The sequence below is a fragment of the Crocodylus porosus genome, unplaced genomic scaffold (genome assembly GCF_001723895.1).
Source record: "Crocodylus porosus isolate Cpor-Errol unplaced genomic scaffold, CroPor_comp1, whole genome shotgun sequence".
NCBI classification, from domain to species: domain Eukaryota; kingdom Metazoa; phylum Chordata; order Crocodylia; family Crocodylidae; genus Crocodylus; species Crocodylus porosus.
The window spans coordinates 19082476-19099055 of NW_017728925.1; the positions used below are offsets into that span (position 1 = coordinate 19082476).

Below are 16580 nucleotides of genomic sequence, written 5' to 3' on the forward strand. Positions count from 1 at the left end.
CTTGGGGTTTGAAGCACTTGTGTGTGCAGCAATTGAAAACGATTTGGGGAGTCATTATGGCTTCTGTCAAAAACAAACAAGCAAAAAAAAAAAATCTGTCTTGATGGTGGCTTTTGGCTTCTTGGCTAAAACAACGTTTCACATCATTTAAAGTTTTAGACACCCATTGTGGCCCGTTCCCAAAGCAAAGTCCTGTCGGTATTCTGATCTGAGTGCCCAGTGACACCTGGGCTTCCTTGTAAGCAGGTGGGAAGTATTCTTGAGTTGAGGGAGAAATCTGTTCAATTTCCCATACTCTTGTTCCTATTTCCTGTCCAGTTCATTCAGTGTCTTATTAGAAGAGTTATGTTTAAAAAAAAAAAGAAGGACCATGTGTTACTTTACCATGGCTGTTGTTTGTGGAGTCTATGGGTATGATGTGATGTCAGATCAAAAATTTTGCAAGATATTCAAAAACAGCCGAAGTGAAGAACTTTACAAAATGTTCTTGTCCACTCTGAAAAGCTTTAAAAGTAGAAAAGAGGTTTTTGGAATTACCATTCGTTCTTGTCTGTATTGTTATTTTATCCCTTAAAGGCTGCTAATGAGAAATAGAGCCTCATTATGATTTTAAGGATGAGAGAGGAAGGCTTTTAATTAATGATATGTAAATGGTCTTGAATTGATTATGTTAGAATATCAAGAGAGATGGGTAGAAGCTGTGGTGTAATATATTTTAATTAAGAATTAATTAAAAATGATGGCAATTTCATAAAGCCTCACAGAAAATAGTGGAATTTACTTTCTGTCAGGAGTAAATTAGCCAGTGATTAAATAAGGGGCCTGCATTAATAGTGGAGTTATTTTTAAACTGTGCTATGAAGAATTGTGTAATTTTCCCTAAATAAGTAAAATAAGAATGTAATATTTGCAAACAGGTTTTATAAATGGCTGCAGAATGCAAACTTAGTTTTGGTCCCTCGCACCCTTCTCCGGAGTCGCAGGGACTGCGGCAGAGTGACTTGTGGGCTGGCTCGCAGCAGAAGTGCTGGGCTCTGGACAGAGGCGGTCTGGCGCTGTCAGAAGATGGCCCGTGCAGTTGTCCTCCTGGTATCAGAGGTGGGCGGTGGGCAGGAGGGAGCTCTCCCCTGCCATAGTGGCCTGAGCTGCTGTTCCTTCCATCTCTGAGTCTCTCTGTTTGCAGACATCCCTGTAGTTGAGAGGAACCTCTTCCTCCTGTATAAAATCCCTCGCATCTGATAATTAAGGGGAAAGCCTGTTTGTAGGAAGCTGCTTGCTATAGGTCCTTCTCTTTTGGGTCTGTCTCCGTCTCCTGCTGGGTGCCCTGCTCTTTGCTAGCCGTGGCACCAGTTCTTGTTCTGTAGCAGCAGGCGAACTTTGCAGCGAGTTCCTGTGCTGTCGCATGGCTGCTCAGAGAGCCCTGCTGTCTCTGCGGACTCTGACAGTCTGCCCGCTGCCACCGTGTCAACCTGCTAACAAAGAAGGGAAACTTTGTCAGCCAGATTCAGGGCTGCGTGAGCTGAGCCCAGGGGATTCCTAGTCCACTGCCTCATTTTCTCAGCTCTGCAGGACATACCCCTCTCATTGCAAGGCTTGCTTCTGTACCTTGGCACCTGGAAAGGCTCTGAGCAGGGCTCCAGCAGTGCAGCCCTTGCTCGTCTCACCCCTCCCTGTATGGTGCCACCCCTTTGTCATCCTGCCCATCCGCCGTCCCTCTTAGAGATTCCCTCTCCATCACTTCACACAGATGTGTGTGATGGATCAGCGGGTCTGCGTCCAGGCATGGTCACGTGCCGTCTCCTTGGGCTCCCTTATGCCCCAGAGGCGCCCTGCAGGCTACATGCCCTGAGTGCCCCCTCAGGTCCTCTCCAAAGACAAGCTCTTTTAGCCTCTGTCCTTTGCTCAGCTGCCCCACTGCCCCACTTCTGGAGCTGTCTGGTGGGCATAGGAGCCCCACAGCCCGCTGCCTACTTCAGGCCAGGCACCTCCTCGGTGGTGGCTCTGTGGCTTGAGCTGTGTCGGACTGACAGACAGGAGTCCCTTCCCCGCTGACCTGCCTGTCCCCGTGGGCTGAGACAAGGGGGAACATCTCCCCTACCCCTCACCTTACAAAACCCCTGTCGCCTTGGTTCGTCCCATAAGCACGAACTGTTGCTTGGGACTCCTTTCTCTCTGCCAGTGTCTGCCTCTGCTCCGCCTCGGTCTTCACTGGCTCCAGACCACCACAGGACGGGGTTGACTGGCCCCTTGCCCCACAGTCGCCCTTTAAACCCCCTGGGAACCGCAGCATGGGAGAGTACGCAAACACAGACCCACCAGTGCCAGGGAGGTGAGTGTGATGGCTGTTGCCCAGTTTAACACAGACAAGGCCAGTAGCTGTGACTCTCCCAGACCTCTGCCCTCCTGTCAGCCTCTCCTCCATGTGGCACTAGCCTCCCTCAGGCAGATGCCACATGCGGGGCAGCAGATGCCCCGCTGCAGGGTCTGGTACGAAACCCAGCAGCTCACGCGTGGGAAACGAGTGTATGTTACTGGTGCCAAAAACAACAAATGCTGCGTTTTCTTCTTTACTGAGGTCTGGCGACGTCTCTGGCTGCAAGCAGCAGTTGCACCCGTGCTGGCATGTTACGTGGGTTTCATGCCCTTGTACATGCTATTCAGTAAATGGGTTTTATGCACTTGTTTAGTCTGCTATTCAATAAAAAGCATTACCATAGCAACTGCTCCATCACATGGTATACACTCATGCTGTTGCTGAGATAAAGAGCACATTTTAAACAGCATATTCTTAATGCCTGTGTCCTCAAATGCAATTTGTGATTATTTTTTCTCTGGGAGAATATTTGTGATAAATAAACAGGCTTCCTTGTCATTCCTCAGTGCCTGCTAACAGGACTTTTCTGGGAGAGGCCAATGCATCTCCAGTGATTCCTTCTCCACTTGGTGTTTTCACCTGCAGATGCTCCCATACAAATCATGAAGCATGCGTTAGTTCACAGCTCCACCTGGGTGTGGGTATTGGTGGGATTTAGGACTTGGTTTCTGTGCGGAGGAACCTGGGCTCTCCCCATCATGGGTGCATCCAGTCCAGTGCCCTGCTTTGGGCAGTAGCCAGTGCCCACTGGGGCTGGAGTCATTGCTGTGTAGGGCCTGGCTGTGAGAGGAGGACAGAGTTGTTGTGACTGGTACATTTGGTAGCTCCAACAGAGACTCAGTGTGTCCTCCCTGTGAATGCGCCTCCTCTCCACTGGCCTGTGAGATTGGGAGTTCTGCGGTTGGTCTCCAATCCCAGTCTCCTACATGGGAGCACAACATGTTGCCGCAACCCCGTAGTGCCAGCTAAGCCAGCTCTTTTAATCAGTGTATCGCCACGGGGGGAGCAGTGGGAGGGTGTTCCAGCCACGCTCTGGTTAACATCCTGCTTGCTTCTCCGTTATGAACCCTGAGGATCGGGGGTTGATGACGTGGGAAATGGATGAACACCCCAGGCTGCAGGACGGCAGGAGCTCAGCTGCTAGGGAAAGACACGTAGACTTCTGCGCGCTGCTTGCTTGTACAATCGGAGACTTTCCAGGGCCCCATTTTGGCACAGGCTGGGGAATTGTTTTCTAAAATATTTGTAATGGAGAAAGTTCTTCACAACTCACTGCCCAGCCCTGGAAGAGAGGCTGCCAAAGTATGTGAAGCTGTAAGAGAGGTTGTTAAATTGAGTAAAAGCCCATTGGAGCATCAGGGTGCATTCCCTTTTAAGTACTCCGTTCCCCACATGATGCTATCTAATTGTTTCTTGAATGATCTCAATGTTTCTGCCTGGCTGAACTTGCCTGCTAGGCCATTCCACATTTAGGATTCTCTGCATGAAGAAAGACTTCCCAACTTAGCCTCGAAATGTCTTTCTGACTTCCGCCTGTTTGTGGCCCAAATTTGTCCTGGTTTAATGTCTTTCTTGGACTCGGATACATTTGGAACCTCGTGTGAAGGCCCCGTGAGCCTGTCAGGCTGCCAGGAGGGAGAGTGGTATATGAGCAGTTTTCCTGCACCGTGTTTTAATGTCAGCATCTCCAAAGGATGCCTGCCTGGCACTCAGGGGTGGCCTCTCTGGTCAGTGCAGTGAGGCACAGTGGGTCATATCTGCTAAGACCAGATGCTTTAGCTGTCAACATGCTAGGAATATTCATCTGTCCAGCACTCCTGGTTCCTCCAGTTGTGGACTCAGCAAACTTATCCAGTGTACAAACAGGCACATCTGGATGGAGCACAGGCTGCCTCTTTTAACACGAGAGGCCTTGGTGTACCCTGTATGATGGTGTTGGGAGGAATCCTAAGCTAGATCCGCAGCCTGAGGAAGTCAGTGGAAAGCACATGGGTTTTGGGTCAGGGTCTCGGTTCTCAAAAAAAAAATTCCTGTAGGCCTCCGGCGCGTCTCCTCCTCCTCCTCCTCTTTCAAAAGCAATGAAAGGCACAAAGCAGCGCAGTGTGCTTGGAAGAGCGGGGATTTTCCCTGAGACTCGGTGCTTTGTCACATGTGTAGGCACCTGCTGGGCTATGTGGGCGCTCTGTGCTGTTTGACTCACTCACCCACATGTCATGTTCCATGCAGAAGGGGATGTCGTGGTTGTAAACCACTCATTGTTCAGAACTACAAAGGAGGGAAGAATTAACATTCCTTGCAATTACCCAACCGTCTTAATTGCTTGCCCAATATTCTGGTTTGGTTTTAGCTGCCCAAGTCAGTCTGGGGTCTGCCAAAGAGAACTTCTGACCAGTTTGTCAGTTCAAAGGCAAAAAACAGGCTGCAAAGACAGAGCAAAATCTACCACCATACCCTGATAAATGTTGCCTGAACCCTACCAGCACAGGCAGCTCTGAGCCCAGGGGGTGAAATCAGGCGGCTCCCAGGGCACAGAGGAGAAGGGGGTCACCCTGGCCCGTTGGTCCTTGTTCTGGTGACTCCTGACGGGGCTGTGTGCGGGGCACTGGGTACTGGGCTCTGATTCATATGGACAGCATGTCCTCACAGGGGGCAGCTCTTCATGTGGGAGTGGTGGGCCTGCTGTAGGGAGATCGTCTGGGGCATTGGCCCAGTATGTAGAGGCACCGCTGGGATGGAAGTGGCATCTCTAGGTGCTGGGCTTCCATGTGCTGGGGTTTGATAAACGGGCCGGTGTGGACCCTAGCAGTGCCCTCAGGGAAGCACCATCTTTCTGTGGCAGAGTCCTGGTTAGGCCATGTGTCGGGAAGAGCTGGCCAGCACAGACGCAGGTAATCTCAATCCCAAACCTTGGGACACTGATGAAAACCAAGGCCTGCCAGCAGGCAGTCACCGCAGTCCAGCTGTCCTCCCAGATGGGAGGGCATTACAGCTGTAGCTGCCTAGCGACCAAGGAACACGGCACACCTCTTGGCCTGCCACGATCCAGGCTCCCATTAGCAGTGCTTTTCCCCTAATGTCTCTGCCTCTCAGGGAGGCATTTCAATCGCTTCCTTGGGCCAGCACACGGAGAGTCTGCCATTCGGCTGGCTCTTGCCTTCATGCTATGAGAGCTCCCTGGGCTGCCATCTGCAGTCCCAAAGCACCGAGCGCTTTGTGTTCGAGGCCTTGGTAAATCAGAGTGCCCCAAACACCTACACTGATTTGTAGCGAAGACAAGTTCGTGAGACGAGGGGCTCAAGTCTTCCAGTTGTATGAGATGGTGGGGAAAAAGCCTACTGAGTGGTTTATGTTACCCAGTGTGAAGTACATGCCACAAATGGCTAATAAAGATTTGTCATAACAGGAGCCCTATAAGCAGAAAGGAAGTAATAGTTTACGGCTCTTGTGCTATCTGGCACCATTCATTAGTGTATTCTGTGCTAGTAATAAAATTTTACAGGTTGATCATTTAAATGCAGGTTAGAAATAAATTTGATGATCCAACTGGAAAAGTAGCAGAGTCTGGCCAGTCTGTCTTTCCCCCCGCAATCAATATATCAAGTGACGTTAGGCCGTGCACACCAGATTAGGCTATAGTTAAACAGTTTACTCATAATAAGAGGTTATTGATCGGGGGGCTTCAAACACAATGGAGGGGTGGTGGGATGTGGAGGGGCTCAGGGAGGCACATAGCAGGGAGTGTGCATTGACGTTGCGGAAAAGCAGAGTTGCTGCATAATACTAAATCCCGCCCCTCATTTCTGCTTGCTCTTTTATTAAGTGTCCTGAACCCTTTGATGTGATAGAGGAAATCAGTAGCACAGGTCTCCCTCTTTGTTCTAGGATAAGCAGCAAGCTTGCTTTCTGCAACTATCTTGATCAATGAGAGAATGCCTGATATCAAAACCACATGGAGTGAGTGTAGCTGCTGGGTGATCCCTTGAGAGCTGTTTTGATTGGAGCTGGGAGTTTTGTATTGAAAGAGGAGGGAGACAGACAGGTTGTTTGAAAAAATTCCCTTTAGACCAAACGCTGATGTTGGAGCTGAGCTACAAACACTTCCCCTGTAAGAAGTGCAACTTTATCAGTTTTCTAGGTTAAATGCTGTCCTTTGGAATATATTGTGCACTCCACTCAGTTATTCCTTTGGTTGTAGCTTCCTGCAGCTCATTAGCATTAATTGGGCACAGAGTATGATGGTTATCAAGCTAATTAAGCTTCAAATTTTTTTTTTTTAATACAAGATTTTGTTTTTAACTCCTCTCCCCCCTCCCCTTTTGTGAACATCTCTAGGAAGCAAATACAGATCCCTGGCCTGGGAGGTGGTGAGTGGGAGCTGGGGAGCTCATACCAGGCAGGATTGGGCCTGTCTCTTTGTATGTAACAGGGGAGACCGGTTGCTGAACACAGCTCGGGGCTAGATGCAACTGATACAACCTGCAGCTTGGCACGGTGTTTTTGTAGCAGATGCATTTCCAGTGGATTGTGCAGTCGGTCAGGACAGAGCTCCCAGCTTCTCATTTAAAACAGCTTCCACAGCAGGTTGTTTTGAAATCCACTACCTGCGAGTGATCTTCATAGGGAATGTACTGTTTGCTGAGAATCACAATGTGTACTTTAGTAATGAGGGGGTATATCATGAAACATTCAGCCTGGGCAGTCATGATTAATGCTGTTCCTGTGTGTGTGTGCATATTTATATGTAAGTACACACACATATATGTGTATAATATATACATGCATACCCATGCACACGTGGAAATACCAGGATATATTAAGTTAAACATTAATATCAGGTTAATTTTGACTGATTCAACAGCTTGCTTTTAAGTCTTCCGTTGACAGCCAAACTGCTGGGCTTAATGTTAAGCTTCACATTGCAGCTTATCTCCCCTTAATTAAAATTAAAATGTGAGCAACAACACAGAGATATTTTGTAGTCATCCTGGACGAGGAGAAGCAGAAGCTCGAGTGATGGTTGTTTAATAAGATTATAATTGGGGAGTTAAAGCCTTGTGATCTATTTGAAGATGGGCTTGGTGCTGGTGCTGCTCTGTGGCAGGCAAGCCCCAGGTGCCTGGCCAAGCATCCCTTGCCGACATCTGGAACCAGTTGCAATACATCACTGTCAAAACTGCTTTCTATACATATCTGCATTTACACATTAGTTACCCACGCAGCACTCATCAAAAAAGCTGAACAATCTTGACATGGTGTCCCTGGTGGAACTGCAAAGGTGAAGCGAAGTTGGGAGGCAGTGTCTCGCGTCACTGTCTGCTGCGCTTTTACAACAGGAAGCCTGATTAAAACTGAAAGGAAAAATTTATCGTCAGCTTCTGCTTTGTATCATTTTAGCTACAAAAAGAATATTTTGTTTCAGATGAAATGTTTATCGTCCGGGCCTTTCGGTGCTCTCGGTCCTCGCAGTCTGTCTGCAGCACTGAGCACTGCTCTCTGGGTGCCGGGGCCAGACTGCTTGGGAGGCTTTTCTTTTTTTTAGTCCTATTCCTTCTTGCATCTCAACATTCAGTATTTCTCTTTTAGGAGGCATTTGCATTGTCATTCAGTATTTCTCTTTTAGGAGACATTTGCATTGTAGGACTCGTTTGTAGCTGAGGCAAGTTTGCAGGAGAGGGATGGGTCCGCCTGGGACCAAGGGAGCTTATCTAACAGGGTCAAATTGCAAAGTGATGCTGTATTTGTCACTGCACTGAAATTAATACTGCTCACATCTATCAGCAATGAAAACCGAAGAACACGAGAAAAATGACTGGGAGTTTGCACAGATGGGTTTGTACTTAAAAGCTCTGTTTCTGAGGAACAGCATTAAGGCAAAGAAGTTACTCCACAACACCACGGTCATCACACGTGTCCTTTCTAATACAAACTAACTGGTTTAGAAGGTCTCTCTCTGGACTGGGGATTCACCAGGGGTGTAATGTGCAGTATTTATTTTTCCAATGTAAAATCTCCCTGAATGTGCATTTGCTGCAAAGCCAGCACCACCATCCATGAGCTATGGGAGAGCCAGCAAAATAGCTTGTCTCAGAAAGTGCCACCAGCCTGGGCCAGGGGACTTTGTAGCCAGCCCTGATTGGGTTGGGTGGACTGTTAGGGAGGCAAGGTCTGGATATGAGGGCCACTTACAGAGGACACTTGTATTAGTATTGCCGTATGTAGATCTACCATGTCCCAGGCCCAGCTGCAAGGCCTGTCTACCCAGCCTCTGGAGGGCTGGGGGCTGCGGACCCCATAGCACTGCATTGCAGTGATGCAGTCAGGAGGTTGACATGAGAAGGGAAAGGTCGCATCCTCTTTGCCAGTGCCCCCTCTACCATGGGGCTTGCCCCACCTCAGTTTCAGTACAGGTGAATCGAACACTGAGTATCTGTCCCATGGCACCCCTGGCATCTGGACTGCCCAGCTGTGCATGAGATCTGACTCTGTACATGCCACTGAGCCCAATGATTAGGGTTTGTCTAGTGTTGAGGGCTGGGGTTGTCTGTGGTTCCTTTCTGTACCAAGATGTAGCACAGTGCTGCTCTCTGGTTATGTGTGCCTCTTCCCTGGCATGTGCTATTGCTTCCCTGTCTATGCTGGGCTCCAGCTGCAATGGGACTCAGTGTGGAAGGGGAGATTTTGTCTCAGCATTTCCTGCATTTGACTGAGTCCCTATAGACTCAGGTCTGGTCTGTACTGAGTTTTGTCCTGGCTTTGCCTGGTCTACTGTGAAAACCAGCAATACTGTCCCGCAAGTGGACACAGCCAGTGTTTAATTTCTCAGTACAGTGAATGTTTCCTTCTGACCTTGGGGACCCTTCTCTGAAGCATGCTTTTCAGATCAGTCTCTCTAGACAGTGTTGCCCATGCAGCTGGTGGCTGGAAGACCTCAGAGCCCTCAACCCAGACTCTCCTTAGCAGTCAGAAATTGTGCCAGATACTTACAGCTTTTGAGACAGCTGCTGGTAGTATTTGGGGCTCCATGTGCAGTTGTACGTCCAGAGGTTGGGTTGTTTTGTGTGTCTAGCGTGGAAGCAGTGGAAGGAGACATGGTGGCCATGAGAGGGATGTGTGTGTGAGTGTGCACGTACGGGCACCGACACCCCACTCGTATGCCTGCTGTGCTTTGCTCTTGTGGATCCTGTTCCATCATCTATGGGTCAAAGCAATCCTGTCCTTGGCACTTAAATCAAGGGTGTTACCAGCACACTCTCCTTTTTGCAGTTATCCCAGTGACTTTTGAGGCTGAACACAGCAGGGAAGCTGGGGTATCTAGCAAGTCGTACAGATATCAGATAGATGGCGGCACAAGGAAGGTTACTGGGAGAAGTTTTGGGCCCAAAGAACACTGTCGGAGGCCTGGGTCTTTTGTCCCATCAAGCTGTCATTCCTAACATCTCCCCCTAAATACAAATACCAGCTGTGGGACTGTTCCCCAGTTCCCCCGGTGCACGCTGGAACTGTCCTGCGACTGTCCTATTTAAATGGGAAAGTCACAGAACAGTGGAGATGTGCAATGCATGATCGCAGCCCATTCCTGCAGCTGGCACTTCAAATGTCCCACAGAAATATTTTCACAGATGGGGAAGTCTGTGGAATAAATATAAAATTCTCCCAAGTTGAAGATTTCCTCCTAAAGCTTTGGGAACTCTTTTGTTTTTCTTTTCAAGGCCTGCTTGACTGGCAGCAGTGCTGTGCGTATCAGATCAGCTGTGTTCTTGTGGGCTTGCGCAGATGGCCTATCTGCTTTAAGCTTGATTTGTCCAGCCACCATTTCATGCAGTGGCAGTTGTGAGGACATAGGTTTAAAGGATAAAAAAACCAAATGATGAAGTCAAACCTCGGGGATTTTAAGTAGCGTTTCATGTGCTGCCATTCACATTGGCTTCTCTACGGCATGCCAGTCAGCTTGGGTACTCCAAAAATGCCCATTCAGATTCCGATCACACGACCAGTGCTTCCTTCCCCCCTTCCACCGGACATGGTGGTGGGTTCCCTGCTGCTCCATGGCCTCCCTGGTTCTGCGAGGGCAGAGGTTTCATCCTGCTCCCCACAGGGAGCCAAGAAATACCAGGGCCAGGTTGTTCCCAGGCTCAGTTCTTCTCCCTAGGGAGAGCAGAGGGGACCTGGGGTGTGACTTATTTGTCTTTGTTTGCCTCTGCTCTAGCGCTGACACCATGCTGTTCTCCTCAAGGTCCTGGTGTGATGGGCACCTCTTGCTAACTGGGGTTCACTTCATGAGCTAGAAGTCTGGGTGCTGCACTAGACATCCTGCAAAACCCAGGGCAAGGAGCTACTTTGCCTTTGGCGATTCCCATTTGTTCACATCTTTGTGGCTTTCCTGAGGTCAATGGCTGTGGTTATGCGTGAGTCATCTGTGTCCATCTCTGGGACTCAGTATGTCATTGAGAGAGAGAGAGAAAGCCCTCCAATCCCCGCAGAGGCCACGGAAGACCTGTGCAACATTTCAGTCGTGGTTAAGCCAGTAACGCAGACCTGCTGAGATCCATGTGTGTATCCCCCAGCAAAACATCTACGACTCTTGGCCCCTGGCTGCGGTGGGAGCGAATTACAGTGTGGTGTTATAGCCTAGCACAGGGGAAAACACAAAATAGAGATGATCTCTGCCCCAAAGCAGAGGCCGGGGACGGACGGCAGATGCAGTGGGACCTTGGAGAAGGGAACTGCTAGGTGTGGTGGGGTCCAGTGGTTGTTGTCATGGCTGTGCCCCTGCTGCACAAAGTGACTCCATGACACGAGATGACATTTTTCTAATGCCCCCACCAGACTCCTGGCACAGCCGTTTCAAGCTCCGCGGCTGCTGTTCACTGCACTCCCACAAGCTTCGCTGAAAAGCAAACAAAATCCGCACCCAATGAGCCTAAACTGAATTTTCAAACAATGGCAACAACAAACCAATTAGAGTTCCTCTTGGTTTTATGTTAAGTGTAAGCACTGACTCCGCGGAATCGCTGCAAAGTGTGAGCGATGCATGAAATGGAAATTTCCTGCCTAGTGCGTAGAATAAATACAGATAGAGCTGTGCTGTTTGCTGTAATATTCAGCTCAGATGCAGCCAGGGGAAAGGAGAGGAGCAAGCCCTGGTGCCACACCAGCAGGAACACTCCACAACTTGAGTTTATGTCACATTCGGGAAAATCTTTTCTCCTGGCATCTCAGAACCGCGAGCCGGTCAGACCGACGGCATTCCTGCCCTGCGAAGGGGTCCTGTGACGGTCTCATGTCAGAGGGGGTGTGGCGTCTGAGCTGGGGGCAGCCTGGAGAGACCCGTCTGTCCGCACTGGTTCTCTGGCATTGGTCTGTCTCACCGTGCTGCACTCCATTGCTTGTTGCCAGGAACCCCGGCATGCCTTGTGGCCAGGGCATCCCGTTTCCCTGCGTGCCACATACAAGTTGGTGGTGTCAGTGCAGGGGCTCACGGCATGCAGAAGCTCTCTTTCCTTAGATCCAGCCCTTCCTCATCCTGCAGTAAGGAGAAATGTGGCGTGTTCTCAGGACTCTTAGCTGGGACCCTAAACTGTCCTGCTCTGTAGTTAATATTCTGGCTCGCTTGTGACTGGGAAACGCGTGGTATAAAAACCCAGCTGCTGTTTCAGCTGCTTAGAAGGATCCTTGCCACCCTGGTGCCTGACAAGGCCCGGGAGGAGGAATTTCAGCCGCTATTCAAGACTTGCAACCTTTGCACGTGCCTGGTATTATTCTGAGTTCCTTTTTGTGTGACATCTCCAAGTGCATGTGCAGTGGCGGTCGCTGTCACCCTGCACCTCCTTACTCAGCAGGAGTAAGCAGTCAGATGTGCTGGCTGGGCATGCCAAGCCCCACCAGGGAGTTCGATTCCACGGCGAGTTCCCGTGGCAGAATCGCACCTCTCACTGACGATGGGAAGGTCAGAGGAGCCAGCTCAATGCTCAGATCCCAAGCGGCATTTATAGCAGCTGTAAGGTGTGCCGATTTGTGGGATAACATGCGTGGAGTGCTGGGTTATTAGTCACTCCCCAAAGGAGGGCTGGGCTTTCAAGCCCTGTCTGGGAAACAGGGACTCTTGCCATGGCCCATGAAGGTGTGTAAGGGCCCTGGCTCCCCTTGCTGATCCCTGACTTGTCTCCCTGAAACATCAGTGAGCAGGACGGGTGCAGCCAGGCTGCCCTGGCATTCAGGTGCCCTGGGGATGGACAAGGGAGCCCACAGGATTTGGGCTGCCGCGTCCCACACGCTGTTCTGCCTCGCAGGCCCACCTGTCACAAACGTGTTAAAACAAAGGAGTGTTCCCACCAGCACTGGCGGCTCCCTGCTCCGAATCTGTCTCCCCTCCCTGCCGCTGCGCCACGGTTTATTATGAATTAAGAGTAGAACTCCTTCTCTGCCACAGAAAAAAGCTGCCTCCATTTTTCAGAGTGCCTCTGTTTATATAGTTTATGGGAGAAGAGGGCTCTTAATATTTCAGTGTCATGACCATAAAATGAAAAGGTTACTGCTTGCTACAAAGGCTTGCTTGGATCCAGTACCAATTAATTTTCAATCTAAAATATATGTCTCCTGACCATCTCGCAACGGCCGTGAGCAGAGGAGATTCCTGCTCAACATGCCGGAGCCACAAGCCCAGTTAGAGAAGTAGCTAGCATTTTCCATGCTGGTTTGCTCATCCCCACTGGGGATTCCCATTATCCTTGATAGACTGTTCACTCTGGCAGTGGGCTATGATAGCTTTAGTTTTTCACCCGGGGTCTGTTCTGTGTCCATGCATACAGCTACTCAGATCTCAGTCCTAATTTTCCTCACAGAGGGGAAACGGAGCATGTGTCAGAGGAAGGAGAGTTACTGTGTGGAGCTGCTCTTGCAAAATCCTCTGCAGAATGGCTTGAGTTTATTTGGGTGTAGTAGTAGTTTTGCCGTCTAGAGCACACAGCCGTTTCCAGCCTGGATTTCCCCATGCCTCACTATGGCTCAGCCCGTTCCCTACACATAGGGTGAAGAATAGGAATTGAAGTTGTAGCAGACCCCAGCACGCACACGCTGACTTTCTGGAGGGTGGATGAGCTTCTCTTTATCTTTATTTATTAATAAAAGACAGAATGCCTTGGGAAACAAAAGGTTTTAATGGCTGGTGCTCGGTATCCTTGACAACAGTCCCCAAAGAATATTACATTAGGGCACCAGAGAACTTTTAAAAATAAGTAATGGAATTCCGTCTCTGTTATGCTTTTAGTAGTCATTTCGGCCATGGTGCAGCGAGGTCATCAGCTGAGCTCAGTGAAGGGAGCCAGAACACGAAATGATGCTGAGAGAACGTCTGGGAGATGAGAGGTACAGAATTACAAGCGAAAGTGCAGGCCTGCTGAGGCAATTACAGCTTAATGGGGTCATTTGGAAGGCAATTGCCAGGGGTTAATGTAGTATGGAGAGATGAGGTGAGATTGAAGTGAAATTTGGGGCTGGAAATGTGTTAAGATGAAAGATCAGAGTGCAGCGGATTCTGCAGTGCAGAAGGTTTATATCATGCAAAAGATTTGAAAAAAATGTAAAAATAGTAGCCAGATGTTGCTAAATAAATAAATAAAACCTTAAGTAAACCCTTTTAAAACGTGAAATAGCTACATAAAAAAATACCTGGCCCTGGGAATGGATTGCAGCTTGGAAGGCGACATTTAATACAGCACAAAAGCACTCGCTTTGAAGGAAAAGTTCTGTTGCATTTGCCTGCACATGTCGTGGAGAGACAATGTGCTTAGGCTGCTCCCATTATTAACACAACACGCTGCCTTGTGACAATGACAATATTGCTGCTCTCTCAGATGCTTGTGCCTCATTTAAAAAAAAATCCACTGTTTTGGAACTGAAAGCAGGAAACAGCCCCACATACACATATTTTGATATATTTGTAATGGATTCGTCACATTATCTTTTCAGGCATTAAAATAATACTCATAAGATGTCAAAATATTACCAGAATGTAAGCGTGCATTCTTTGAGAGTGGGTATTTGGGTTCTGAAAAGTATGCTTAAATATTACAGGTGTTTAAATTAAAAATGTCAAACCATGAAGGCATAATGGAAGTAATCATTTTTACATAGTTTTAAGCCGCGCAGTGTTTGAGAAAGCTTTGCATTCCAGACTATTGTGAATGAGCGGAGTTCATAAGAATTCAAAGGACAAAAGAGATCATTATGCTTTGTTACCTCAGCTAGTTCATTACCTTAATTGCTGAGCGTAATCCAGTCTTGGAAGAAAACTCTAGGGCTTTAAGGAGATCAACATCGGCACCTTATGGCACAGAAAATGGAAACCCTTTCCTGTACCGTTGCTAACTCCAGGAACACTAAACCTTGATCAAAGGCTGAACTTTTCTTAAGGTCGGCCATGTGAAAATCCCCTGGAGCTGTACCATGCACTGAACCGTAATGAAGTGTAGTAGGTTCAGCACCATTTCTGTGCAAGTGTGACCGTCCTGGATCACTGGCTAGCAATAGCACATTATCATCCTTTCAGATAGGTGAAGTTTTAACATAGTTATGTTTAGTAGGGATAATACATCTCTTTTTGCAACAGCTCTCTGCATACTGCACGCACCGAACAAACTCTTAATGTGCAATAATGCTGCAGAGTCGAGAGTCAGAGCATGGAGCTCGTCATCAGGCAGGAGGCCACTTTTCCAGGAATGGCTTGTTAAATTCTCCTTAGCTCCATGCAAGGAGAAACATTTGCAGGCAGGCGTTTGACTACACGGATCAGTTTCAGCTGTGAAATGATTCAGAAGAGTTTTGTTAGGGAAGAATCAGATTTATTGTAAATACATTAGAGCATGCCTTTTTCTCCCCACCTGTATTTCCCTGATACGTGCAGGTTTTTCTCTAGTTATCCGATCTGACGACACGCTCTTTTTCCCTGTACAGTTGCATATATTAGGACTTAAAAAAATGCGGTAAAACAAAAAATATGACCTTTAAAAGCATGGTTGAGTTGCATTCATTTTATAACCATCAAAGCAACTCTTTACTGTTGTAAGGTAGAAAAATCAATGATGCAATCTTTTTCCTTTTGCCTCGTGCAATCCGTAATTGAAATGGAAAATCAAATGAACGGCTAACAGATAATTGTTTTATCAATATTCCCTGCCTGCCCTACAAGGGTCAGCCTAGAATGATCATGAGCCACGGATATGATGAGGACAAAATGTGAAATTGAACAGCAAGGAGGCAATAAATCAACCTTGACAAGAAAGAGTGACCAGCATGTAGCTCTTGTGGGCAGCTTTTGGGACACTTTTTGTCTCAGGTGTCTGCACTGATTTAAAAATGTGAGAATATAATATTTGAAGCTCTACCAGTGGGTAAACAACTGCAGACTATTTCTGGGTTAAGGCACCATCAAAGCAAACACGCTGCAGCTGAAAACACAGAGGACACAGGGACGCAGCAGGAAAAAGCCCGCTGTAAAACAACAGTGCAGGAATAACGGAGTAGTCCGGGCTGCAGGGAGGGAGCACTTCTGGGTCCTCTTACACCACCCCCGGCAGCTTTAACACTCAAATACATTTGAACATATGTTCTAGACGTCAGATGGGGCAAGAGCAGATCTCTGAATCGGAGACCAGGCGTTTTGCAAGCAGGAGAATGAGAGGCCAAGCAAGTGAGTGCTGCTGCCCGGCTGCCCCGGCAGAGAGCGGTGGGCAGGGATTCCAGGAGACGAGAGACTTCACGGTAGTTCCTGGTATGTGGGTGGTGAACGCAGCGCGGCATTGAGCCTGGGCTAGTGGTCTTGCATCTTGCTCCAGCTTCTCTGGGCTTTGTATTGCTCTGTGCTGCCAGCTCCCGGGTGATGCCTCCTAGTCCCAGGTGTGGCGCCCGCTCTCTCTCTGTTTCCATGTTCCTGTTTAAGATATTGCTCCAGAGAGAAGGCTCCTATTGGACATCTCAGCATCAGAGTGTCTGCTGGTTTCTAGCAGAGGAGGAGTCCGCTTGGGCAGCACGTGGAGCAGACGGCATTCTCCGTGCACGCACCACCCATCCCATTTGTGACTGGGCCCTGCAGACTGGCTCTGGAGGCTGGAGATATGAGCTCAGAGTTTCAGCGCCGGATGCTTGGCTTGGCTTTTATGACTATTCAGAGTGGCCAGACACAGCCCTCATTCAACACACTTTTGAGTCG

The 16580-nt window shown here is 48.6% G+C and overlaps 1 protein-coding gene across 3 annotated transcripts in view; it reads left to right on the top strand.

The window, feature by feature from the left end:
* The window catches only part of PBX3 (PBX homeobox 3), a 126347-nt gene that overhangs the window by 35579 nt on the left and 74188 nt on the right, over window positions 1-16580 (top strand). Inside the window, exon 1 of one of the 3 annotated variants that reach the window (XM_019541055.1) lies at window positions 13714-13738. The exons of the other annotated variants lie outside the window; for them this stretch is intronic. Within the exon in view, the coding sequence (XP_019396600.1) occupies window positions 13732-13738 (7 nt within the window). The 5' untranslated portion in view covers window positions 13714-13731. Of the gene's footprint in view, window positions 1-13713; window positions 13739-16580 lie in introns of those variants that run through there. 3 annotated transcript variants of the gene reach the window in all.